Below are 27,705 nucleotides of genomic sequence, written 5' to 3' on the forward strand. Positions count from 1 at the left end.
TTTGGCAAACACCAAACGTGTTTGCTTATTTTTCTTTTTAAGCAATGGCTTTTTTCTGGCCACTCTTCCGTAAAGTCCAGCTCTGTGGAGTGTGCGGCTTAAAGCTGTCCTATGAACAGATACTCCAATCTCCGCTGTGGAGCTTTGCAGCTTCTTCAGGGTTATCTTTGGGCTCTTTGTTTCCTCTCTGATTAATGCCCTCCTGCACGGCCCTCTCTTGGCAGGTTTGTTGTGGTGCCATATTCTTTCAATTTTTAAAATAATGGCTGATGTGAGATGTTCAACGTTTCGGATATTTTTTTATAACCCAACCCTGATCTGTACATCTCCACAACTTTGTCCCTGACCAGTTTGGAGAGCTCCTTGGTCTTCATGGTCCACTTGCTTGGTGGTGCCCTTTCTTAGTGGTGTTGCAGACTCTGGGGCCTTTCAGAACAGGTGTATATATACTGAGATCATGTGACAGATCATGTGACACCTAGATTGCACACAGGTGGACTTTATTTAACTAATTATGTGACTTCTGAAGGTAATTGGTTGCACCAGATCTTATTTAGGGGCTTCATAGCAAAGGGGTGAATACATATGCACACACCACTGTTCTGTTATTAAAAAAAAATTAGAATAAAAAAAAATGTAATTTTTTTTAAATTTTCACTTCACCAATTTGGACTATTTTGTGTATGTCCATTACATGAAATCTAAATGAAAATCGGATTAAATTACAGGTTGTAATGCAACAAAATAGGAAAAACACGAATGGGGATGAATACTTGTGCAAGGCAGTGTACTTGTCTGCGTGTGCTAAGATGGTGTTTGAATTATTCTTTTAGTGTTTTTACGTGTGTGTGTTTGTGTGTTTGAGCTGCGTGTGCTTGCGTGGCATTAGTCTTTCACTGTGAACATGCAGCATTAGCACAAGTCTGATGGCCCACTGCTCTCTCTTCAGATGGGCGCCAGTGGGACTGTCACCTGCATGAGGAGATTGAGGGCTCCTGCAGCAAAGTGCAGTACAAAGAGAAGTACGGCTTCCTGCTTTTGGTCATGCACAAGAAGATCCCCTTTCACTCCTGGCCCTCCCTTAAGGTGAGTCTGCCTGCTGCCCCCCCTGCCTCCTCCTTGTCTCCTTCCTGTCGTTTAGCTTTATGGTTCTTTCATTGAAAAGCATCAGCTGCCAACCTTAAATGTGCCTATTGCCTATCCCTTGCGACGGTTTCAACACAATTTCAAAATAAATGCGTACCAAAAAAACGACTTTGTCTCTTCTCCCTGTAGCAAACTAAAAAGGAGAAGGAGCCTGTGAACGTGCAAGCCAAGAACGGCAAAGAGCAGAAACCACCGCCTGTGGTAAAGCCTGAGAAATCTGTCCCTGAGACGGCAGACAAGCCCAAACTGTCCACCCAGCCGTCTGCTCCACCGGCACAGAGCGAACAGAGACGTGGCAAAGTTGAGCGAGGTGTCAAACGCACCATGAAGAACAAACCAGCAACAGACAGACCAGAATCTGGGGTGAAGGCTGCAGAAGATGAGGAGACCAAGCCTCTCAGTAAAGGGGACCTGCTTCAGGAGCCTAGTGCCAAGCGCACCGTCTGTCCCTCCAAGGACCCTACGTCACAGACACCCAGGGATACACACCCCAAGTCCACAGCCAATGGGAAACCGCACACCCCTACTCCCACTGGCCGGGACCCCCAGACGTATACAGCTGGTGACAATCGTGCTGAGAGGCTAGGCAACGGTCATGAGTGTACAACACCCGAGATAACCGTCAGCCACACACAGCAGGAGATGAAAGTTCAGGTTAGTCCCCGTTTCTCTAAACTGTAGCATCTTACCAGGCACCGAGTACTGTGTGGGTTCAAATGTGTTTGAGTATCTGCTGCTCTCGATCTGATTTGTAAAGCCCATTCTTGTTTCAGCTGGAGAAGTCCCCAGAGTCTGATTTCAATGCTCGGGCAGGAGAGGAACGCATATCGTCAGCCACTGTGTCCAGTGCTGTGAGCAGCCACAAGGCTGAAGACTCCACAAACAGAACAGAGGGGCAAGGGGAGGCTGAGGCTGAGAGGACCGAATCCTCTACTGTAGTGAGAAAGTCCAAGGATGGGGCTGACCAGGCCACTCTAACACCAACCCAGCAGTCAGGATCAGGGGAGCCTGTGACTGCAACACCAAGCAAGCAGGCAGAGTTCACCAGCAGTACAGAGGAGGAGAAGAAGGACCAGTCTAAAGAGGAACCTCTGGAGATTAAGCAGCTGGAAGGTCAGTAGACTGGGGTCAAAAGGAAACTGGTATTTCACAAATATGATTGAAATGTGCTTTTTGTCACTTCATTCATTTGTCAGGATAGCTCTAGGCAGAAGATGACTATAGAACTGTGGTTTGTAAGTGAAATAGACAGATCAGTTGCAGTGAGCATAAATTCTGCACTGAGGTTTGAGGTCCGAAGTGATCTGAAACGTAGCCTGCCTGCGGTTATCTTTTAGCAGTTCCAGAGCCAATGGTGAACCTCAATTTTGTGAAGAACGACTCGTACGAGAAAGGCACAGACCTAATGGTGGTCAACGTTTACATGAAGAGCATCTGCAGAGAGACGGCCAGGGTGATCTTCAGGGAACAGGACTTCACCCTCCTCTTCCAGACCAGGTAACTTGGTCCTTCTGACTTTTCACCTCGATGGCCTTTGCCAACTTAATTGGATTTTAGTGGCATTTCTGGTTTACTGAATTATCTTCCCTTTCTAACAGCGATGCAAATTTCTTGCGCCTTCATGCGGACTGTGGAGCGAATACAGTTTTTAAGTGGCAAGTCAAACTCAGGTAAGACTTTGAAGTTGAATTTGGTGTGTGGAGTTTCTATTGATATGTGAATTGGGCCCTTGGCTCTCAATGAGATCATGACTTTCACAAGCGGTGATCCAATGTTGCAGGAACCTCATCCAGCCTGAGCAGTCTACGTACTCCTTCACCCCGTCCCGGATAGACATCACTCTGAAGAAGAGACACAGCCAGCGCTGGGGGGGCCTAGAGGCCCCCGCTACACAAGGTCTTCCTGCTGCCTGGCTTCTACTGCACACTGCAACCACGATACACACATCTATTACACTAGCTATCACACAGTTTGAAATACAGCATCCCTTATAAACATTACACACAGTTACTTTCACACACATTTATTCGCTGACTTACAGTACTTTATGTTACAAAATTACTTCCACACAAATGTATTCACTGACTTACTTTATATCGCTGTTTTGGAAAGCACACGGATATGTTTTCAATTGAACCAATATTCTAGTAAAGCATTAAGGCTAATCCTGATATGTCTGTAAGCATGTGAATTACATGGGAGGGTTGATACCAGGATTTGTGTGTGGACCTTGTGTGTATATGGGTATGTGTGCCATGCCTGACTGCGTGTGGGTGTGTACACTCAAGACAGCACTTCCAGACAGGAATCTGAGCACTGAAACTAATCCAGTAACTCAATATGTGTGCCTCAGTCCCGTCTGCTGCTCTCCCAACCCAACGGGTCTCTGGGTGTCTTAGCCTAGGCACTGCAGTGTTGCTCTATGTCCTTAACTTCTAATATCTGTTGTTGTGCTGGCACTGGTATCTTTTGATATAGTTTACAATACTAGTAGGCCTAGATGCAGTTGGTGGTACTTGTACAAGTTGCTCTTATCTATACACAGCAAGCAGACAATATAATGTTTGTACTTCGATGAATGAATACTCAGTTCATCGGCCGTATGCAATTGTTCTTCTTTTGGTCCTGACAGTCGTTTGTCGTTGACCACAAGCTCCATCCCCCTCTGTTTAAGGTGCAGTGGGGGGCGCCAAGGTTGCTGTGCCATCCGGGCCGTCATCTCAGACTAGTCAGCCGGGCAGCAGCCAGCACACCCTCCCTGCCAAGGAGGAGCCCCCCCGGGCAGACGACGGAGGCCTGGACAATGTGTCCGCCCGTACCGTCTCAGACCATGCCCCTATCAAACAGGAGCCTGCAGTCACGGTGAGTTGGACAAGGACGAGATGGTGAGAGAATGGGCCAAAAAGGGAAACTGTTTGAAGTGATTGAGGTGGTGATTTGGAAATGAGTAGGGGGAAGGAATTTGTTTTCTTTGTCACGCTATCCTTTGAGCCTTGAAGGTTGGTATTTCATCCCTTTGTTTCTCGGCCTCTCCCCCTCAGCCCAAGCCCACGTGTATGGTCCAGCCCATGACCCACGCGCCTCCTGCTGGCAGCGAGCGCAGTGTTGAGGAGGAGGAGGAAGAGAAGGTGTGTGTGCCAGGCTTCACAGGCCTGGTCAACCTGGGCAACACATGCTTCATGAACAGCGTCATCCAGTCTCTGTCCAACACCCGTGAACTCAGGGACTACTTTCATGGTCAGTCTTCCCTACTCTTCATTCTTTAAGTTGATCACGTTTTACTTTTATGAAATATATCTCTTGTAATGTGTATATGGAGCTAGTATCTGTTGCTGTAGATTGATATTAAACAATGAACTGTGTTCTCTTCCCCCTATGTGCAGACCGGGCGTTTGAAACTGAGATCAACTGTAATAACCCATTGGGGACGGGTGGTCGGCTGGCCATCGGGTTCGCTGTGTTGCTGCGGGCTCTGTGGAAGGGTACCCACCATGCTTTCCAGCCCTCCAAGTTAAAGGTGACAATCCACTCTTTTGAGAGTCCCATCTTTAACCCCCTCCTGTTATTTTAACCACCACACCATCATGCCTTCTACATGGATTAACACCGGCAGTATTCGGGTTTAGTACAGCCTCTCCCTTTAGTCTTCTCAACTTGATGTTTTATCTTTTATCCCCCAGGCGATCGTGGCCAGTAAGGCCAGCCAGTTCACAGGCTATGCCCAGCACGATGCCCAAGAGTTCATGGCCTTCCTCCTGGATGGTCTCCATGAGGACCTGAACCGCATCCAGAACAAGCCCTACACAGAGACGGTGGACTCAGACGGACGGCTGGACGAGGTGGGTGAAATAGAGGTTCGAGCAGCACCATTCGCATATCCACATTGATGACTGCTGTGTCACTGTTCCCTTGAGTTCAATTGTCCTGGAAAATGACATGATGGTGTGGTTGTGACGTAATAGGTGGTGGCGGAGGAGGCGTGGCAGAGGCACAAGATGAGGAACGATTCGTTCATTGTGGACCTCTTCCAGGGCCAGTACAAGTCCAAGCTTGTCTGCCCTATGTGCTCCAAGGTAAGAGACAGAGGAATTATTGCAATTCCCAAGCAACACTCACCTGTCTGAACATATCTAGGTGTTTGTATTGAACTGTGTTTTGTATTGAGGCTGGAGATGGGATTTTTTTTGTTAGTCTTAGAATACATCACTCAAACTCACAGGGATGATACTATAGTACCTCTGTTGCTGTGACCGTCCACTCCTGAATACATACCCTGACTGTTGTTTTAGGCATGTCTGCTCCAAAGGCACCGTGATAATGGCAGTTTCAATATGATGCAGATAATGAGAGACTCGGGGGGCCTGGCTGTCAGGCTGAGGTGCAGGAAAACCTGATTTAATAATAGAGGAAATGGACCCATCAGAAGCATTTACTGTGTGGATGGCTGGCTGGCTGTGTGGCAGAGTGGAACTAACTTATTTCTTCAGTGGTGCGATAGGGAGCACTAAAACTCAGTAATCTGATTCACAGTGCTACTGTTCTGACCTGTATGTTTTGTAAAGGTCAAATGTCTTTCTCCTCTCCCTCTCTCAAGGTTTCCATAACTTTTGACCCCTTCCTCTACCTGCCCGTGCCCCTGCCCCAGAAGCAGAAGGTCCTCACCGTGTTCTACTTTGCTAAAGAGCCTCATAAGAAACCCATCAAGGTAAGATGAGATGTTTGTTTTGTTCAGATTGTTTCAGTTTATTTTATTTTACAGATTTTTTCATTATTCTCTTTTTACTCTGATTCTCGTACCTTGTGTGTGTCAGTTCCTGGTGAGTGTGAGTAAAGAGAACTCGAGCACAGCCGAGGTCCTGGAGTCAATCTCTCGGAGTGTGAGGATCAAGGCAGAGAACCTGAGACTGGCAGAGGTGGTGAAGAGTCGCTTCCACAGGATTTTCCTCCCCTCCCACTCCCTGGACACGGTCTCCTCCTCAGACATGCTCTTCTGCTTCGAGGTGCTATCTAAAGAGCTGGCCAAGGAGAGGGTGGTGGTGCTCAGAGTCCAGCAGGTAAACGGAACCTTCAATTCCCTAGCCTTCCTATTTTAAACCATACGGAACTATGACAGAAGTACCTAGTATCTGTGTTTAAGTCACATCTCTGTGTCTGTCCCCCCTCCAGAGGCCTCAGGTCCCCAGTATCCCCATCTCGAAGTGTGCTGCCTGCCTGAAGCCTCCCCTCTCAGAGGAGGAGAAGCTGAAACGCTGCACCCGCTGCTACCGCGTGGGCTACTGCAATCAGTGAGTCAACACACTAAATGTCAGCTGGCACTAATGTTGCGAGGCAATTGAGTTTCTCTACCAATAAAAACACAATGACACAGGATAACTATTTCACAACTATTTCCCTTTGTCTCCTAAATGAATCCTAACTCATGAAAAACCTAACTTTTTTCCTTCATGTTTCAGGGCTTGCCAGAAAAATCACTGGCCCAACCACAAGAGTCTGTGTCACCCCAACATGGAGAACGTGGGGCTTCCTTTCCTGGTCAGCGTCCCCGAGTCCAGACTCACCTACGCCCGTCTGTCCCAGCTGTTGGAAGGATACTCAAGGTACCACTGGGATCTCCCCAGTCGATGGATTTATAAAATCAAATATAGATGCCAATACTGGGGGTGTGACATTTAAATTAATTTGAGGTTAACATTGAGAGAGAAAAATTCTTAACCTGAAACTGATATTTTACATTTACATTTAAGTCATTTAGCAGACGCTCTTATCCAGAGCGACTTACAAATTGGTGCTTTCACCTTTAAAACAAATTTAAAATCACAGTGCAGTTATCGCAAAACACCATTAACAGGTCCCGATTATCATCATATGTACATCGTAAGAAATGCCTAACACAACAATGCTGTATGTTAGTAGGAGGAGATATGCATCTTTCAAATGAGTTACCAGGGATAGAAAGCACGTCATCGTTGTTAATAGTTGCCAGGGATAGAAAGCGATCCGCACTTCATCGTTAAGTTGGAAGAATGGCAGAGAGTTAGACAGTGAAGCGACAGCATTGAAGTTCTGTATGGCAATACATTGTAGAATAATAGTGAAGACATAAACTATGAAATAACACACATGCAATCATGTAGTAACCAAAAAAGTGTTAAGGCCAGGCACCATAGGCTAATAGGGATTTTTTTTCTTTACTCTCATCAGACTGAATCTTTACCAGTTGAAAGTATAATAATAATAATATATTATTGTATTACAAGTTTTATGCAAATGAGACAAACTGTCCTTAAATATGCGCTAATTTGCTTATTATGGGAATCTGTTTTTAACACATTGCTTCAAGGCAGAATGCTTTTGTGATAAGACAATCAATGGTCAGGCTTTTACAGATCATTTTATCAAAATATTGTCATTTCGTGGAATTATTTAAACACTTCATGTATGACTGATGCATATTTTGCATATATTTACACAAAAGTCCTTTTGGCTCTCCTTTTACACCGTTAGTGTTGAATTAGCTGATCGTCTGGTTCTGAAATTGCATGGGGACATTGACAACTTTTTTTTTTTTAAATCAAGATATTAGGATTGTTTTGTCAGCCAATAGCAAAGCACACGTTTATCACCAATGCCTTTAGCTGCTTGACTTTGCAAGGGGATGCAAACAAGAATTTGAGAGGGGCACAAATGTAACCTGTGCTATAGGGTAAGTAACTACATATATTTGTGTTCATCATTTCTCTTTATGGGACTGTGATAAAGTAATCCCTCTCACCCCCCCCCCCCCCCCCCCTTTAAAGATTTAGATGCACTACTGTTCCACTGGATGTCATAAGGTGAATGCACCAATTTGTAAGTCGCTCTGGATAAGAGCGTCTGCTAAATGACTTAAATGTAAATGTAAAATGACACTGTTTTTTTTAAAGCCTCGCAAAGTCTGCCTACAGTGGGGCAAAAAAATATTTAGTCAGCCACCAATTGTGCAAGTTCTCCCACTTAGAAAGATGAGAGGCCTGTAATTTTCATCATAGGTACACTTCAACTATGACAGACAAAATGAGAAGAACAAATCCAGAAAATCACATTGTAGGATTTTTAATACATTTATTTGCAAATTATGGTGGAAAATAAATATAAATAAATATAAAATATATTTATATCTAACACTTTTTTTTGGTCACTACATGATTTTTTATTTCATAGTTTTGATGTCTTCACTATTATTCTACAATGTAGAAAAAATATTGAAAAACCCTTGAATGAGTAGTTGTGTCCAAACTTTTGATTCTAGTGTAAATATATATATTTTTTAATTGTCTGGAATTGTTAATTTTCTATTCCATATTTAACCAATTGTTTTGGCACCAAACTACTTCCATATATACTTCCATTAAATGTTTTAACTAGTAAATCCATATAAAATGTTATTGGTCACATACACATATTCAGCAGGTTTTATTGCAGATATAGCAAGCACTTGTGTTCCAAGCTCCAACGGTGCAGTAGTATCGAACAATACACATCTCAAAGTAAAAGAAAAAAACATGAATTAAGAAATACATAAATATTAGGATGAGTAATATTGGAGTGGCATTGACTAGAATACAGTAAATACATATGAAGGAGTAAAACCGTATGTAAACATTATTAAAGTGACCAGTGATTCCATGTCTATATACTTAGGGCAGTACCCTTATAGGTGCAGGGTTGAGTAACTGGTTGGTAGCTGGCTAGTGATGGCTATTTAACAGTCTGATGGGCTTAAGATAGGAGCTGTTTTTCAGTCTCTTGGCTCCAGCTTTTATGCACCTGTTCTGACCTCGCCTTCTGTGTGAGAAGGCCGTGACTCGAGTGGTTGATCTTTTTTGCCTTCCTGTGACATCGGGTGCTGCAGGTAGTTTGCCCCCGGTGATGCGTTGGACAGACGCACCACCCTCTGCAGAACCTTGTGGTTGCAGGCAGTGCAGTTGCAGTACCAGGTGGTGATACAGCCGACAGGATGCTGTCAATGGTGCATCTGTAAAAGTTTGTGAGGGTCTTAGGGGCTAAGGTGAATTTCCTCAGCCTCCAGAGGTTAGAGGCGCTGTTGTGCGTTCTTTACCACACTGTGTGAGTGGACCATTTCAGATTGCCAGGGATGTGTACGCCACGGAAGCGTTCCACATTTTCCACTGCGGTCCCATCGATGTGGACAGGGGGGTGCTCCCTCTGCTGTTTTGTTGCCGTTGAGTGAGAGGTTATTTTCCTGGCACTACACTCCCAGGACCCTCACCTCCTCCCTGTAGGCTGTCTCGTTATTGTTGGAAATCAGGCCTGCTACTGTTGTGTCGTCTGCATACTTGACGATTGAGTTGGAGGTGTGCTTGGCCACGCAGTAATGGGTGAACAGGGAGTACAGGAGGGGGCCCCTGTGTTGAGGATCAGCGAAGTGGAGGTGTTGTTTCCAACCTTCAACACCTAGGGGTGCCCCGTCAGGAAGTCCAGGACCCATTTGTGCAGGGCGGGGTTCAGACCTTGGGCCCCAAGCTTAATGATGAGCTTGGAGGGTAGTATGGTGTTGAATGCTAAGCTGTAGTCCATGAACAGCATTCTTGTCCAGATGGGATAGGGCAGTGTGATGGCGATTGCGTAGTCTTTGGATCTATTGGGGCGGTATGCAAATTGAAGTGGGTCTATGGAGTAAGGTAGAGGTGATATGATCCTTGCCTCTCAAAGCACTTCATGATGACAGAGGTGAGTACTATGGGGCGATAGTCATTTAGTTGAGTTACCTTTGCTTTCTTTGGTACAGGAACAGTGGTTGACATTTTGAAGTGGAGACAGCACACTGGGATAGGAAGAGATTGAATATGTCCCTAAACACTCTGATGGCTTACTTAAGTCGGCCACGGAGAATGACAGCCCACAGTCCTCGGGAGCGGGCCGCGTTGGTGGCACTGTGTTTTCATCAAAGCGGGCAAAGAATGTGTTTAGCTTGTCCAGGAGGAAGACGTCGGAGTCCGCAACGTGGCTGGTTTTCCCTTTGTAATCCGTGGTACCGGGCTACCTACAGATGAGTTTTGTGAGACTTTGGGGGTCCTAAAGCAAAACAACCGTCATGTACGCGCGTTCGTCAGTCTCAGATTTCCATAGAGGGGTCTTATTAGTGTGTAGCCAAACTGTTCGGACGCTGCAGACAGAGGTTGATTGGCGGTACCGTTTTTAGATGAGCCCATATAAAAACATACCTCTAGCTTAATCAGACATATTTTGAAGGACATTTTTATTATGCCAATTAGATTTCAGCGGGGGCATGGAGGTCAACTCTCGGTGGTTAAATAATGCAAAAATGGCAGTTTAAACATTAACATTTTTAAATTTGTCACATCCCTAGTCAATACAACATGCTAATTTTGTCATTGTTGGACTGTCACTGATTCCTATGTTCACACCCCTTTCCCCATCTCTCTGTGTAGGTATTCAGTGAACGTGTTCCAGCCTCCCTTCCAGTCTGGCAGAACGTCCCCAGAGGGCACCCAGTGCCGTGTTGACCTCCCCCCTCCAGCAGAGACCCCTGATGGTGTGGGGCCAGGGGATGAAGCTAGGGGCAGTGGGGTGGGGGACTCTGATCAGGAAAGCCCCTTTCTGGTCCCCGAGTCTCCATTAGAAACAGCCCAGGCTTCAGCACACCCAGCCGGAGATCCAGACGCCCTCTCCACCCGCACCATAGACTCTGGCTTCTCTGAGCCCTCCTCCTGCTCCCAGGACCCCGAGGGAGAGAAGGAGACCTCCTGTGAGAAGGCTGTCAGGCCAGAAGGTAAAGGCAAGCATAGTCTGTCATTGAGTTATCGATAATATTGTTTTTAACTTCCACTTTTTCCATGCGATTTTTCACCTGACCATAGATATCTTTCATTGTTTAATCCCGTCACTCTGTGATTTGTGACTGTGTTTTCTACTGTTTGTGTATCTAGCTGCAGTGACAGGTTACCAGCAACCATCAGAATCTGCGTCCAGCCACGCTTCTCAGTTCTACATCTCCATCCTCGACTCCAACAGCAAGGAGCAGAAACTGGAGGAAAGGGGTAAGACAAGGGCCTGATGGGTCACTGTCCCATACCCATCTTTTACCCCTAATGTAAGACAAAGCAGAAACGCATTGATCTGCTGGGTATTATTCAACATTATTCCTTTTACAATATGTATTTTTCAGTGTTTGTCATGTCTTTCCCTCCTCCAGAAGAGGCTGTTCTGGACCTCCCTGACGAATCCACCCTGGCACTAGTGTGGAAGAACAACGAGCGTCTTAAGGAGTATGTGCTGGTCCGGTCCAAGGAGCTGGACTTTAAGGAGGACCCTGGGTCGGTCAGTGAGACGGCCAGGGCTGGACACTTCACCCTGGAGCAGTGCCTTAACCTCTTCACTAGGCCTGAGGTGCTGGCACCAGAGGAGGCATGGTAGGAACAACACACACATATCAACATAGCCTTCAACATACACTAACACGTGCACATACTCTCATGTGGCCCTACAGTCACATAAAGCAATGATGCACAGTTAACATCGTCATTGTTCTCTTACTGATTTCGCAATTGTTTTGATGGATTACAAAGCTAACAGGAACTCTCCCGCTCCTCTCTCTCTCTCTCTCAGGTACTGTCCAAAGTGCCAGCAGCACAGGGAAGCCTCCAAGCAGCTGCTGCTGTGGCGTCTGCCCAACGTCCTCATCATCCAGCTCAAGCGCTTCTCCTTCCGCAGCTTCATCTGGAGGGACAAGATCAACGACATGGTCGACTTCCCTGTCAGGTAAAAATGACATACACAGACGTTAAGGGTCAGTTCACCCAAATAACAAAATTACTCATTGGTTTCCTTTTTTATTTATTTTATTTAACCTTTATTTAACCAGGAAGGGCTCATTGAGATTCAAATCTATTTTTCAAGAGCGCCCTGGCCAAGATAGGCAGCACCAAGTCATTACAAAAGATTACAGACAGACAACATGAAAAACTACAAGTAATCTAGTAAAAACCATTGAATTCACAAGAGTATAAAACAGCAAATTAAAAACATTGACAGGTCAGGGAATCAGCCTCAAAATCCTTCATCAGTGATTTAAAAACACCAATCGGGACAAGTTCTTCCAGTTTAAAAGTAGTTTGTAAGGTGTTCCAAGACGATGGCGCAGAGTACATAAAAGCCCTTTTACCAAATTCAGTTCAGACATTTGGAACAGTTAGCAGGATAAAGTCCAGCGAACGAAGAGAGTACCCACCACATTTCTGAACAATAAAAAGGTAGTAAACCCAAAATGGCTTTGTAAATAAAAGTAAACCAGTGACTGAGCCTACGACTAACTAGAGAAGGCCAGCCAACCCTGGTATACGAAGTGCAGTGGTACGTAAGGGTTTTGCAGTTTAAAATAAATCTCAAAGTGCCATGGTAAAGAGTGTCAATTGATCTCAAACACTGAGCGGAAGCATTCATATATAAAATATCCCCATAGTCTAGTAAAGGCATAAATGTAGCTGATACGAGCCTCCGTCTGGCTTCAAAATAAAAACAGGCCTTATTCCTAAAATAAAATCCCAATTTCAGCTTCAATTTTTTTTGTACGTTGTTGAATATGCAATTTAAAAGAGAGGCCGTCATCAATTAAAATGTATTTATATCCTTTCCCTGTAAGCAGTCTATGGACAAGGTATGACAGCAATCCATGCTTTGGTTTAGTTTCCCTGGCACCGTTTCCACGTGTTAACATTTTAGCATTTGTGGCACGAATCCCATTCAAGCCGTGGGACTGCTACTAGCATTTTTTGCTCATGTCTAAATCACCCAAAAGTGTCTCATTGATTGTGGAGAGATTATTTGAACATAACGCATAAAAAAATGCTCATATCTGTCCCATGACTTGAATGGGATTTGTGCCACAAATGCTAAAATGTTAGCACGTGGAAACGGTGCCAGGGAAACTAAACCAAAGCATGGATTGCTGTCATACCTTGTCCATAGATTACAGGGTAAGAAACCGATATATAATTGTGTAATTTGGGTGAACTATCCCTTTAATATATCACACCCTTTATACTACCCTTCACACCACTCGATGACTTGGGTTGAATTCCCTCAAATACGACAAGGTTTTCACAGCATGTTTTCTTGTCTTTCAGGAACCTGGACCTCAGTAAGTTCTGTATTGGTCAGAAGGATGACATGCAGCAGCCGCCGATCTATGACCTCTATGCTGTCATTAATCACTACGGGGGTATGATCGGAGGTCACTACACAGCCTATGCACGCCTGCCCAGTGCCCAGAACAGCCAGCGCAGTGATGTCGGTGAGTGGTTGACTGAAATAGGCTTCACATTAGTAAACACTGAGAATACAACAAATTCTCAGTGTATACTCAGACCAGGTGAGGGATACTCAGACCACCTGTTAAATCCACTTAAATCAGTGTCGATGAAGGGGAGGAGACAGGTTAAAGAAGGTTTTTTTTTAAGCCTTGAGACATGAAGGGGCAAGACAATCGGCAAGAGAAAATATTTAAGTGCCTTTGAACAGGGTAGGTGCCAGGCGCATCGGTTTGTGTCAAGAACTGCAACGCTGCTGGGTTTTTTCAAGCTCAACAGTTTCTCGTGTGTATCAAGAATGGTCCGCCACCCAAAGGACATCCAGCCAACTTGACACAACTGTGGGAAACATTGGAGTAAACATGGGCCAGCATCCCTGTGGAACACCATTTACAGTCCATGCCCTGATGAATTGAGGCTGTTCTGAGAGCAAAAGGGGGGTGCAACTCTGCTAGGAAGGTGTACCTAATGTTTGGTACTGTATACTCGGTGTATATTGTATTTCTGTCCATGGCAAACATTGGTTTAAACATATGTTTGTTGTGTTTTGTTCATACTAATATACTTGGGGGGGAGAACTAAACTAAACTCCTCGTCCTTTCTCTTTCCCAGGCTGGCGTCTGTTTGATGACAGCACAGTGACGACAGTTGAGGAGAACCAGGTGGTGACACGCTACGCCTACGTGCTGTTCTACCGCCGACGCAACTCCCCCGTGGAACGACCACCTCGCTTCCTAGGGCCCCTCGGGGTCGAGTCCCCCACCGCTGCAGGAGCCACCGCCAGCCAGGTGAGAGTGCCCATCTTTACCTTTCAGAGACCCCTCCCCAGGATCCATTATATGGTGGTAGGAGGAAAGCATCTTCAAGGTGTAGTGCAGCAGGAGTATATTCAAGTAAACTTTCTTGGGGTATATTGTCATTTTTTCTCCAACAATTTTTATTACATGTTCACCACTTGAGTAAGAAATGTAGTACTGTGTTAATCTATTCCTCTTCGTGGGGAGATATTTGATTGCTTGCTTGTGGTCCTTTTAGAGAAATGATCTCCGATGCCAAGGGGCTAATGTGTGTGTCTGCTTCTAAAGCTATGGATGAGAGTAAGAGGTTTAATCTAATTTCATTGCTCTCAAGGCCATTGGTTTGTTCATCAAAAGTGTTTGATACAAGACCAGCTGTTTCTAAGTTGAATAGGTGCTTGGAGAAAAATCTGTTCACACTAACAACTTATTGTCCTATGCACAATTTTGAAGTGACAGACATTGGCTTTCTCCTGACTCTTTGGTCTGATCTGTATTGACATTTTAAGATGTATTTTTATTCTGTCCAAATGCTGAAAACGAAGTTCATTGCCAGAATTAATAAGTTGGGGCTGTGTGTATTCACCATCAAGTCAAACTTTTGTGCAAGTGGTCTGTTCATGCCTATGAGAAAGATTGGGTGTATGGTACATTTTCTCTTGAACTCATTAGTTTATATTGGGGGGTTGGAATCAGTCTAAATATGTGTGATTTAATTAATCTATTAGCTAACTCTTATGAGAAAAGCACCCCACTCACATCGCTCTGAGCTGTCCTCGTGCTGTGTATGCCATGTGAATGAGTGAGGGGCGTCTTGGTTAATTAGTCAGAACCTCAGTAATGTATTCCTTGAAAGAGTCTGGCTTGTCCTTGACCCTATGGCAGGGGTAGGCAACTCCATTCAGCTGTTGGACGATTTTTGACAAAGTGGATGGTCGGGGGGCCGGAACATAATTTACAAAGCAAATTGACTACAACTAAGTCCACAAAGAGATTGAAATGATTGTTTGAAAAGAACAATCATTGATTATGCTGAATTCCCCCCCTCCCCTTTGGGTGGCCAAAAGAAACCACCTGTTGCCGACCCCTGCCCCTGGAAGTCTGGCTGTGGTGAGGGGACTGTGCTTTAGAACCAAGCCTTTCCCAGAAGCTGACACAGGTTTCCGCCATCGCAGGCCTCTCTAATATGGCAGGAACTGGAGGAGGAAGAAGAGGGTCTTGAAGAGGGCCCCCGGGGCCTGTTCCGCACCAGCCTGGGGAGAAGAGCAGCCAGGAGGAGGGAGGAGGAGGGGGTGGAGGGGCAGGTGCGACGGCGGCGGCGCCAAAGGATCTCAGATTATTCCGATGATGACTGCGTACGATATTTGGTCCTGGGCACCTTGGCTGCTCTGCTAGCGTTGTTCCTGGACCTGATCTACCCCCTGCTCTACTGAGCCAACTGGGGCTAAGTGGCCAGTCTCACACCCCATTACATACACACCCCAATACAGATGCACATGAAAGCTTATACACTGAGAAATTAAGTCAAATTTATTGCACTTTAAATTGTCTATGCCATTATTTATATATTTTTTTATTGTTTAGTATTTGTAGATGGCCTATAAATTAACATTCTGCTAAACACTTTGAAATTAAACAAAAGTATACACATGATATCCTTTAATCAATTATATGCATCGTTAAAGAGAAACCGACTGAGCCGCTTCTAGAATTTGTTCTTAACTGACTTGCCTAGTTAAATAAAGGTTCAATTAAACAAAATAGTTACTTTGCTCAGCATGGCTTTGCCTAGTTGACTTTTTGTTGTTGCGTACTGCAGTCCATAATTTAGGCCCTTCTAAACTACCCTATATTCTAGTTAAACATACCAAAACAGGTCTCAACTGTACTCTCCCCTTTATTTGTGTTCCTCCCAAGTCTCTCACCATGTAGGCTTTTTTGTACTAAAATATGAAATGCACATTTAGAAATGGATAGGCCCATCTTTTGCACAAGTAATGCTGCTGAGATGACTTGAAGGCTATAGCGTTGAAGTACTACTGTAATAATAAGGGGTAGAACTGCACTCAGAAATGTCCTCCTTAACACCACCCTGGTCATTGTATGTTGGCGATATCTGCTTGCTTGTACAGTCATGACTTTGTACTGTAGCCTGAAGACAGTTAACATTGTGTTTTTGCCATCTCAATGAATAGTGTTATAGACTCACTAAGCGATTATATGCCTTAGCTTTTTCCTGTTTTTCACGTTGCTGATTATTTTAGATTTTATGTAGTCAACAGCTCTTAATTCAGCAGGTTTGTTTATTTCTGCCCATTAATTTGACTTATCCCTGTCATACTTGTATTGGAACTGTTTTCTCTTTGTTTCACGAAAGCCATTAAAGCAGAAGTAACCTTTTTAATGTGCTGCTTTGCATTACACTGGTGAAGTAGCTAGCTATGTCTGAGCTTTATGACTGTTTGAGAAGTGCACTAATGTACAGTTTAAACAGTTCCTAGCTTAGCAGGGATTTAATGACACTAGGACAGAGGCTGTCCGTCTCTCAATATAAGTTGCTCCAACGTTTCATGATTATCGGTGCTGCTGGTATATAGACTACGCCCTGTAACAGTGTTGTAGTGATATGTTCAAGTCTTAGGGATTTCACAGTGCATTCTGTCATGTCTCTCCCTTGTAGGTGTGTTTTCAGAGCTGAGTCTAGTCACTATATCTGCTTTAAATTCCCAGTATGTGTCCGGGCACACATACCCGGGCACATATACATTGATTTATGCAACCGTGATGGTATGCAGTATGTATTTCATCTCATTCTTACAATGAATTATACTGGCTGTATTTTGAAAGATGCATCTTGAAAATGTAATCGCTGACATGCAAAACATTTTGGGACTATATCAACAATGGACGAATGAAATAAATACCAAAAGATATAGATTTTAGGGAGATTTTTCCTTTTAAGAGCGCTCTGTCATTAGAATAGTTGCTATTATTTAAAAAGAAATGCATTTCCCCAGCAATTTGTTCAGGTACTTCAATCTCAATGATGCTCCAATAAACAAGCACTTAAATTGTCAACCTTATGCTGTGTTAATTAATATTATTTTTCAATCAGTTACTGTTGGGAATCTTTCAGATATTATTTCAAACATGGAAATTGTTATGTTTTCCCAGCTTTTATTTTTGCTGCAAGGAGTGGTCAGACTGTCAGTCCAGTGTTTTTGCTTTTGCATTGTTTACAGACCGGTCTGGTCTTCCTGTCAGGGAGCTGGTCCAGAAAAGGCATGATTGATTTACACTGGTTTATTTTACAGGCCTCTAGCCAGGCCCTCTTTGGGACAGACCTGGACCCTGAAGGACCCCCTCCGCTGACCCCAGAAGTGACCTCTGAGCTGTTTGCACACTCTGGAGAATGTGCTACTCCGTCCTACAGCAACATGGAGGAAGTGGACTAGGGCATAGCTGAGGCGCCACCGACACGGCGTAAAGTTCCAGTTGTGGAAATATTCTCCTCAGTAAAAGACACTTCAGTGCTTACTAATTAACTCGGCATCTTTAGGGTGTCCCTCACTGGTGCAATGCTAGAAATTAAATAACTGGTTCTGTGGCCGAAAGACCAGCACATGTACCCGTCACCACAGATGCGGTGGACAGACCCACAGACTCACACATTTTCCACGTTCATCTGTATTTACACATCAACCGATCCAGACCAACTCATACTGTATATGTAGTAATATCCATGCAATGTATTTCCTTACACATACTAAGCGCACACACGCATACAAATGGCATGTTTGCACATACAACAAAAGCCTCCACACTCCTGTTGTCCTAGAGCCTCTGGGTTGCAGCCCATTGTTGGCTGATAGAATGCACCTTTGTTTGGGTATCCCCTAAAACGCCACTTTAAATGACACCTATTTATCCCATGATCATGCTTTGGCTCAGAGGTCACAAAGGGAAGTCGCCAACACCAAACTAATTTCCCCCCCAGAACAACAACCTGTTGTGAATGAGGGGAAACCGTGTGGTGGGAGGATGGGAGATGTGTGTGTGTGTAAGCATTTGTTTTTATTTGATACTTCTCATTGAGGTATTGCCTGATCTGATGTGTTTTGTAATTTCTGTTTGATTCTGTAAACTGGGTTGAAATTGTAGCAATTGATGTAAAAGTGTGACGGTGCAGAAATGTAAGGTAGACTCAGCGGTGTGACCGATGCAGAGAGTAAATGGCATAGTGGGTCTAATTCTGAAACTAGGCTAAGTTTCTCTGCTGTTTTGGGGCCTTGGCTACCACACTGTGAACAGCCTGAAGCGAACCCGTGCAGATACACAGTGTGACCGTGTGAGAGCAAAGTGTTGCATGGTGGGGTCCCTAATAAATACAAAAGTGTTACATCTCGCTCATCCCTCTGGTGCTGCTTATGGCCACGTCATTTCACAGAGTCTACCATTTTAAGTTTTTAACAAGTTACTGTCTTTCTGTTTACTACTTTCATACTCACCTGGATTTAGTAGCTTTCCTTTAGATTTATTTTATTTTTACTTGGTAAATTATCCAATCCTGTGGATGCAATTTTTGGCAAGATACCGGCTTGATATACACTGAAATGTGCATGTTGATACACAGTAGCACTAGAATAGAATGCGGTTACCTCTCCTGCTACATATCTTTATTTCTGTTTGAGTGGACTGTCTTGTACACCCCTCTCCTCCCTTCCTTTGTAATGGACTGCATATATAAAGTCGGGATTAATGAGAATGCTGCTGTGAATATAATAAATGGTTTAATATAAATAAAACCCTTTTTTGAGAAGCGCTAAAAGGTTGTTTGTGTACACACTGATTCAGTAGTAACGTGAATGAAGTTTCCTGGCAGAGAATAGTTTGGGAACGTTTAATTATTCACCAAATCAGATGTTTCTTTTTAGCCTCCGTATGTGTAGTGAAGTTGTTGGTACTCCAACCTGCACTGCTCCTCTAGATGGCGCTTCTTACTGTATTTACTTGCAGACGCCACACTACAGTAAGAGAAGAAGAAACGGCGTTAAAGAATAAGGAAGTAAAAAACATTTTCTGGCGCTGAGTCGACGGAAAAGCCGGAGTGTGGTATTTTTATGTGACTAGTTGTACCAACTTAGACGGCTCTTTTAAAATATGTTTTGCAAAAAGAACCTGTTTTGACAAGTGTAATAGCTGTCTTATAGCCATGTAGCTAGTTAGCTACAAATACAGCTACTGTTGTGGACGAAGAGGTTCTGGTTTCAGTCACTTGCCTTAACCCTCTGGCTATTATCAATGACAACTTGGTTAGCAAGCCAACGTTAGTCAAAGAAAATCAGGTTTCCACAACCGATAATTCGAGAGTGGAGCCACACAATGGCATACTGCGACAAGACAGGTGATCATCCCTCAGCTTCTCTAAACAATGAGGACAGTCGTAATGGACATGACCCGGCGACAGATAAGCACCCGACTCCGCACTCCAAAGGAAATGCGAACGATTGCTGTGCCACTGAAGAAGCCCGAACAGTGTCTGTGCCTCATGGGTTGTGTGTAAAGAAGAAAAAGCTTGTCCTTCACGTTGACCTCAATAACACCATCTTGGTGTCTGATGCTGTGACAAGTCAAGGAACTATTGCAGCTTTGGATTACTTTATTTCCACAGTGACATGGGGACAAATGAGTAAACAAGGTAAGACCAGGTTGCAATATAAGCAACAAGACTCTGAGGGGCCAGGCGACCTCAGTCTAAAAGGTCACTTAGTTCCTACATGTAGACAGTTTTATTTGAAGTAGTGGTCTATGAAAATTAAACAATATTTCTCAAGGAGCAAATGCACCACTTACAATGTAGTGGCACACCTCTATCCTTTTTCTATAAATGACATGAGAATTCAATAAGTGGAGTCACTACTGTGCCTACCTGCCATGGTGATGTCATTGTTGTGTGCAATTGCTTAACACCTGCTTCTTTATCTGCTCTGTAGGTAAGTGGATGTGGATGAGTGACTCACCTTCCCTGCTTCCACCATGTGAGGGCGCTGTCAGCTACTACTCCCAGTTTGGCCGGGTGGCAGGTTTCACCAGCTCCACTGCAGGTCGGAGGTTCCGGGGCGTGCTGGATGAGCACCTGGCGATGCTGCGATGGCCGAAAGAGCTGAAGGGGGACAAGGAGCTGGCTGTGAAGGGGGAGGATGGGCAGCTGTACCACTGGATCTTGCCCTCCTTCTTCCAGCTACTGAAAGACCTGGTGGCGGAGGGGAGGGACTTTGCTATCCTGTTCCGCACTTTTGGCTCTGACCTTCCCCGCGTGCTGTCTGCAGTGTCCCGTGCCCTCACTCAGGGCTCCCACCCACTCTTCCCTGACCTTCCAGCACTTAAGGTAAATCCAATTAAAGTAAAAAATAAAAGTGACACAATAAAATAACAATGATGAGGCTATATACAGGGGATACCGGTACCGAGTCAATGTGCTGGGGTACAGGTTAGTCGAGGTAATTTGTACATGTAGGTATGGTTAAAGTGACTATGCATAATAAACAGCAAGTAGCATCAGTGAAAAAACAAAAAGGGGGGGGTTAATGCAAATAGTCCAGGTGGCCATTTGATTAATTGTTCAACAGTCTTATGGCTTGGGGGTAGAAGCTGCTAAGGAACCTTTTGAACCTAGACTTGGCGCTCCGGTACCGCTTGCTGTGCGGTAGCAGAGAGTCTATATCTGTGACTTGGGTGACTGGAGTCTTTGACCATTTTGATGAGTGCTTTGGGTTGTGGGTGTGATGCTGGATGTGGTGTCACTAGGACAGTAGCAATAATGACTGTTGTCCTGGCATTTTACCAAGCTCTTACTCACAGGCTACCATATTAAATGGGCACATTGCTCTTATCATAATCACTACTGTTAGCTAACCTGCCAATAGCCCAGTACTTGCAATCATTACTCATTGTGGGCTGCTGTCTGTTGCAGCTTGTCATTGAGAGGGTGACACCCTGTTACAGGTGGATGTGCTACTGAGAGTGAGTCATAGTCCTTTGAGAGAAATTATGTTCTTCCTCCTCTGCCTGATTTGAAGAGGTCAATCACAATTATAGACCCATTTTTAAGCTAGGGCCAAGTCTGTTTCATCTGAAAGACTACAGTTAGTGTGTGTGCGCATCTGGGCTTGTGAGTGTGTGTGTTTGTGAGGTTGTGGCAGTGGGATATAGGGGTCAAAAATCTGATCTGTAAGCTTGTTCCCAGATGTTGGAACAGTGCCCTGTTCAGAAAGTCATTCACAGTGAGATGTAGGGTGGGTGGTGCGACTCCCCTGGGTATAGAGTGTGCCTGCAGTCTCTTCTCAGCCCCCTCAGTGTGTTCTTGTACCTGTTCTTTTACTGGAGCAGAACACATCGATTTCTGCTAGGAGGAGGCTCAAAGGCTGCTACGGCACACACAGTTAGCTGCAATAAAAAAAAGAAGCATCCAGATGATTATTATTCAAACTGTCTCCTGTCAAGGGCTATTTGTGTAAGGCACAGAGATTGAGGGTGAAGAGATTGAGGGTGAAAGAAGATCATTTGATTTAGCAGGTTTGGAACTTGCATGACCTGTAAGCTTAATTGTTTCCTCTGATTCTAAAATGATAGCTATGCTGAATTACAGAGGATTTCCATCATTTCTGCTAGATACCTGATACCTGATACATCTCTAATACGCGGCTGGTCAGAGAGAGATAACAGATGCTAAAGCCAGCTGTGTTCTTTCTGCTCCCTCCCCAGCTGAGTGTGAATGAGACGCCAGGCCAGATCCGCTGCAGTAAGAAGGGGGCGGTCCTGACCCGGGCAGAGGAGCGTCTGTCGACCTGTGACGGGGAGCGATCCTTGTACCAGTACCTCAGCTCTGTCCAGTGCCTGGGGGGCTTCCAGGACCATTTTGACTGGTAGGTGGACTTTTTTTCCAAAAGACGAGTGGCTAGCCTAATCACACCAATGAAGGCACTCGAGTATTGGAGGTGCAAGCTCATAAATCCATCTTTCAATAGGTAATTTAGTCCAAGTTTGAGTTGTAATGGAGAAGTTCTTTCTGTATTGTCCTCAGTGAAAGGTTCAGTCTCGTTGATGTAGTCATGACTAGAGGTCGACCGATTAGGATTTTTCAACGCCGATACCAATTATTGGAGGACCAAAAATAGCCGATACCGATTAATCTGACAGTTTGTTAATATATTTTTTTATTTGTAATAATGACAATTACAACAATACGATGAACACGATTAACACGATTATTAATACGATTAACTTAATATAATACATCAATAAAATCAATTTAGCCTCAAATAAATAATGAAACATGTACAATTAAATAATGCAAAAACAAAGTGTTGGAGAAGAAAGTAAAAGTGCAATATGTGCCATGTAAAACAGCTAATGTTTAAGTTCCTTGCTCAGAACATGAGAGCATATGAAAGCTGGTGGTTCCTTTTAACACGAGTCTTCAATATTCCCAGGTAAGAAGTTTTAGGTTGAGGTTATTATAGGAATTATAGGACTATTTCTCTCTATACCATTTGTATTTCATATACCTTTGACTATTGGATGTTCTTATAGGCACTTTAGTATTGCCAGTGTAACAGTATAGCTTCCGTCCCTCTCCCCGCCACTACCTGGGCTCGAACCAGGAACACATCGGCAACAGCCACCCTCGAAGCATAGTTACCCATCGCTCCACAAAAGCCGCGGCAACTACTTCAAGGTCTCAGAGCGAGTTACGTCACCGATTGAAACGCTATCAGCGCGCACCCCGCTAACTAGCTAGCCATTTCACATCGGTTACACCAGCCTAATCTCGGGAGTTGATAGGCTTGAAGTCATAAACAGCTCAATGCTTGAAGCACGGTGAAGAGCTGCTGGAAAACCCACGAGAGCGCTGTTTGAATGAATGCTTATGAGCCTGCTGCTGCCTACCACCGCTCAGTCAGACTGCTCTATCAAATATCAAATCAAATACTTAATTATAACATAATAACACACCGAAATACGAGCCTTAGGTCATTAATATGGTCAAATCCGGAAACTATCATTTTGAAAACAAAACGTTTATTCTTTCAGTGAAATACGGAACCGTTCCGTATTTTATCTAACGGGTGGCATCCATAAGTCTGAATATTCCTGTTACATTGCACTCCCTTCAAGCTTAAAAATATGCTAATACGAATCATTGATTCGACTTATATACTGAGTAGAAAACATTAAGGACACCTGCTCTTTCCATAACAGACTGACCAGGTGAATGCTATGATCCCTTATTGATGTAACTTCAATGTTATGTCATAATTACGTACAATTCTGGCAAATTAGTTTGCAACGAACCAGGCGGCCCAAACTGTTGCATATACCCTGACTCTGACTCTGCAATTAACGCAAGAGAAGTGACACTATCCCTAGTTTAATATTGCCTGCTAACCTGGATTTCTTTTAACTAAATATGCAGGTTTTAAAAAATATACATTGATGTTTATGTTTAGGTACATTCGTGCAACGATTGCGCTTTTTGCGCAAATGTGCTTTTGTTAAATCATCCCCCGTTTGGCGAAGTTGGTCTTCACACAGTTTGCAACGAGCCAGGCAGCCCAAACTGCTGCATATAGCCTGACTCTATTGCACAGAACGCAAGAGAAGAGACACAATTTCCCTAGTTAAAAGAAAATCATGTTAGCAGACAATATTAACTAAATATGCAGGTTTAAAAATATATACTTGTGTATTGATTTTAAGAAAGGCGTTGATGTTTATGGTTAGGTACATCGGTGCAACGACAGTGCTTTTTTCGCGAATGCGCTTGTTAAATAACCGTTTGGTGAAGTAGGCTATGATTCAATGATAAATTAACAGGCACCACATCGATTATATGCAACGCAGGACAAGCTAGATAAACTAGTAATATCATCAACCATGTGTAGTTAACTAGTGATTATGTTAAGATTGATTGTTTTTATAAGATACGTTTAATGCTAGCTAGCTCCTTGCTGCACTCACATAACACATAGTCAGCCTGCCATGCAGTCTCCTTGTGGAGTGCAATGTAATCGGCCGTGATCGGTGTTCAAAAATGCTGATTACCGATTGTTACGAGAACTTGAAATCGACCCTAATTAATTGGCCATTCCGATTAATCGGTCGACCTCTAGTCAGGACACTGGGCTCTCTATCTGTAGGTGGGCCAGGAACACCTACTCCATCCTGGGAGGGAAACCTCTGTGGGTGGACCCCTTCGACCAGGATGTCCAGCACATCTTCATCGATGACAACATTCGACAGAATGACAAAGACACCATTGTCCATCCAAAGGTGTGTTTTTGCCTCGGTTAATGTGCTTTTGGATGGTTTATGCATACTCATATGGATGTGGATTAGTTTCCCCTTGCGGATCATTTGTTTGCCTTAAATATCATGTTGTTTCTGTTCTTGTTCCATGGTTCTGAAGGTGTTTCTAGACCGAGACGGCTCAGAGACCCGCACAGCCTCCACCTCAGAGCTGTATGACCTCTGTCTGGTCCAGAACGACCTGCTCAAGGCCATCTCAGACCCAGAGTACTTCACCCAGCGCATCAGCATCTGCCAGGAGAACTATGACAGGAACCTTCAGCAGGGGGCAGGCTAGAGTGGTTTGTCTGTAGCCTAGAGGTCCATGGTGAGAAGGGGTTGGGACAACTCAGGTCTGTAGCCTAGAGGTCCAGGGTGAGAAGGTGTTGGGACAACTCAGGTCTGTAGCCTAGAGGTCCAGGGTGAGAAGGGGTTGGGACAACTCAGGTCTGTAGACTGGAGGTGGAAGGTCAAAGGGAGCTCCTGCAGTTGCTCTAACTCGTCCTCTAAGGTCAATATTCTCAGGGTGTGTGACACTGGCAACCAATATATTGCATATGTAGAAGGCATTATTTTGCTGCTGTTTTTAAATGATAATATATATTTAAACAAAAAAATGGTAATCGATATAAAGGCATTGTTTATGTACACCAAAATGTGTTCAGAAAAGACTTGAATGGTCATACTTGAATGTTTCTAATATTACAAAGAGAGAGAGCTGCGTGGTTGAGCAGTAAGACTAACTGTTACAACTGAAATCATACTCTAGTCTACAGACAAATTACTTTAATATTAACCACAATTAGTATTACTGTTTGACTATTTATCATGGCAAAACAATGGATGAGTTTGACCTAAAATAATTTGGGTTTATGTGGTTTGGAGTTTATTTGCACTGAAAATGACTTTACTTTCTTTGAAGCGCTCTCATGTGGATAAAAAGTATATATCCAGGGAATGTGTGTCACGCTTTCTCTTGAAGGTTTGTCATAGTGGTGGATGAGGTGAGTGGCCCCGTTACAATGTAAAGCTCTATACACCGACTGTACAAAACACTAAGGACACCTTCCCTCGGGGCATGGACTCTACAAGGTGTCAAAAGTGTTCCACAGGGATGCTGGCCCATGTGGACGCCAATGCTTCACATTTTCTGGATGTCCTTTGGGTGGTGGACCATTTTTGATACTCACGAGAAACTGTTGAGCTTGGAAAAACCCAGCAGCGTTGCAGTTCTTGACCCAAATGGTGCGCCTGGCATCTAATACCATACCCCGTTCATAGGCACTTCAATCTTTTGTCTTGCCTGTTCACCACCCTCTGAATGGCACACGTACACAATCCATGTCTCAATTGTCTCGAGGCTTAAAAATCCTTCTTTAACCTAAGTTACATCAATAAGGGATCATAGCATTCACCTGGTCAGTCTCATGGAAAGAGCAGGTGTCCTTAATGTTTTTTACTCAGTATATAAGTCGAATCAATGATTCGTATTAGCATATTTTTAAGCTTGAAGGGAGTGTGGCGTTTGACTACTGCAAATTTGAGACACCTTTTCAAAGTAGCACATCACAATCACCAGGATGTGGGTAAGATAAAGGCGTCAGCATGCTTCAGTTCAGCTAGCACCTCGCCAAACTCAGCTTGGAGAACCGAACGAGTGTGCTCGCGTACTCCCTTAAAAGACCTTTGCTTGAAAAAAGCAACAATAGTATTTTGTCCATTTTGAGACTCTAGTTGTATACACTTCCTCAAACTGGTCAGAATAACTAAAAAAAAAATGTTCATTCATTTTTATGTTTTTGCCAAGGAGATCTTTTAGTCGTGCAATTTTACATTTAACTGTTTGGTGCAGTATTTTTCAATTAGATTTTTTTTTATGAAAACGAGTCGTCTCGTTGAATGACAACAAAGACTTAGAATCCCTATTGTTGACCAATCACGGACCAAGAGGCGTAGACTTCGGCCACTGACTTTGGCTTGCCTCTAGAACATTGCTTTGTGTGTCCGAACAGCCGACAAAAGTCCAAAACGAACAAAAACACCCCAGTGCCGTCATTATATATGCACAAACTGTTTTGGCTGGGAAGCATGCAGACGCCTTTTAAAAGCACAATCAGGCCTTTGACTGCAATTATACAAAAAGAGGCATGGGGCATTGTTGCTAAGGCAAAGTCACATTTGATGGGAGATCGATTCAGATGCAAGATTGTCTGTTGGACCGACTGACTGTTACCTTATCATGCATTCACCAAGTCAGTCTGAATGCTTAATCTGAATATACTTAGTGTCTTTTTGTATGTCATTGTCTTGTGTCAGTTGGGGGACGAGTAACGCGTAGGCGTGACGCCACCTGACGTAAGACGATCTTTGTATGTTTCATGATGAACATTCTGAACAATCAGCTTGTGTGGTGTTCAATAAACCTCATGAGTGGAAGAAAATGTACTTTTGTGTGTGTGTACTGACCAAGTATTGATCAGAGTATTACTGTCACCTAAAAGCACTATTGATTTCCCCTCAGGCCTTTTGGATACAGTTAAGTGAACATGTAAAAATCAATTAACAGCCTACACGGTGAACACGAATAATGTACATTGGGTAACAAAGTGTGTGTAGGCTACTGAAACATAGTTCTTAGAGCATTTTAGTCTGGAAAATAGTTTAGACAGATTAGTAATGGCATTGTAATAAATAGTTAGCTCACTACATGTGACTGGACACTTGTAACCTGAAAGGAACATTGTGGAGTTGACTGCCTGGTTACTGGAAAGAAATACTGTGGTCCTATCTCTGCAGACTCTTCAACCCAATCATCATCTCTGTCTCCAGCACAATATGTACAGGGTTGGCTAATGTGATGTAATGGTCATTGTTGTTGCCTGATTGCAGCAGCAGACGCTATGTCCTTTCATTACAAGCCAAATGGGGCAGAACAGTGTGTACATTTGGGAGACTCCCTCACTCAGAGTACAGTAGAGTGTGCATGTCCGGTGTGCTCATTGTGGTTTATGGTCTGTTCACAATACGAGGTTGCATTTAACTCCTGACTCTGAGTAAAGGTCTCCAGGGAAATCATTCGATTTGAG

At 43.9% G+C, this 27,705-nt stretch overlaps 2 protein-coding genes across 14 annotated transcripts in view; both read left to right on the forward strand.

Annotated features, from left to right (window-relative positions):
* The window catches only part of usp19 (ubiquitin specific peptidase 19), a 36,071-nt gene extending 16,971 nt beyond the window's left edge, over positions 1–19,100 (forward strand). For 3 of the 13 annotated variants that reach the window (XM_065020688.1, XM_065020689.1, XM_029664441.2), the window contains 22 exons: positions 950–1,086; positions 1,276–1,800; positions 1,920–2,259; positions 2,484–2,643; positions 2,745–2,816; positions 2,927–3,042; positions 3,821–4,008; positions 4,188–4,383; positions 4,530–4,663; positions 4,827–5,000; positions 5,109–5,219; positions 5,741–5,851; positions 5,958–6,200; positions 6,313–6,431; positions 6,600–6,743; positions 10,599–10,945; positions 11,097–11,207; positions 11,363–11,579; positions 11,776–11,928; positions 13,293–13,459; positions 14,088–14,263; positions 15,448–17,350. In XM_065020688.1, coding sequence (XP_064876760.1) covers positions 950–1,086; positions 1,276–1,800; positions 1,920–2,259; positions 2,484–2,643; positions 2,745–2,816; positions 2,927–3,042; positions 3,821–4,008; positions 4,188–4,383; positions 4,530–4,663; positions 4,827–5,000; positions 5,109–5,219; positions 5,741–5,851; positions 5,958–6,200; positions 6,313–6,431; positions 6,600–6,743; positions 10,599–10,945; positions 11,097–11,207; positions 11,363–11,579; positions 11,776–11,928; positions 13,293–13,459; positions 14,088–14,263; positions 15,448–15,705 — 4,199 coding nt within the window. In that variant the 3' untranslated portion in view covers positions 15,706–17,350. The other 10 variants (XM_065020693.1, XM_065020690.1, XM_065020691.1 and 7 more) reach the window with 10 other exon arrangements.
* Positions 19,101–19,323: 223 nt separating this feature from the next.
* On the forward strand, positions 19,324–27,064 carry si:dkey-32e6.3 (uncharacterized). Its single transcript, XM_029665547.2, has 5 exons — positions 19,324–19,970; positions 20,266–20,660; positions 22,037–22,197; positions 24,472–24,604; positions 24,741–27,064. The coding sequence occupies exons 1-5, from the start codon at positions 19,655–19,657 to the stop codon at positions 24,915–24,917; spliced, it is 1,182 nt and encodes a 393-aa protein (XP_029521407.1). The 5' UTR covers positions 19,324–19,654; the 3' UTR covers positions 24,918–27,064.
* Positions 27,065–27,705: the final 641 nt, after the last annotated feature.

This window comes from Oncorhynchus nerka, linkage group LG7 (genome assembly GCF_034236695.1).
Source record: "Oncorhynchus nerka isolate Pitt River linkage group LG7, Oner_Uvic_2.0, whole genome shotgun sequence".
In the NCBI taxonomy this organism is placed as follows: Eukaryota; Metazoa; Chordata; class Actinopteri; order Salmoniformes; family Salmonidae; genus Oncorhynchus; species Oncorhynchus nerka.

Excerpts from the sequence above, each read along its gene's own strand:
- si:dkey-32e6.3 (XM_029665547.2), top strand. The coding sequence starts at position 19,655 with ATGGCATACTGCGACAAGACAGGTGATCATCCCTCAGCTTCTCTAAAC. Across the intron at positions 19,971-20,265 it reads GGGACAAATGAGTAAACAAG|GTAAGTGGATGTGGATGAGT; the intron begins GTAAGACCAGGT and ends TCTGCTCTGTAG. Across the intron at positions 24,605-24,740 it reads ACACCATTGTCCATCCAAAG|GTGTTTCTAGACCGAGACGG; the intron begins GTGTGTTTTTGC and ends ATGGTTCTGAAG.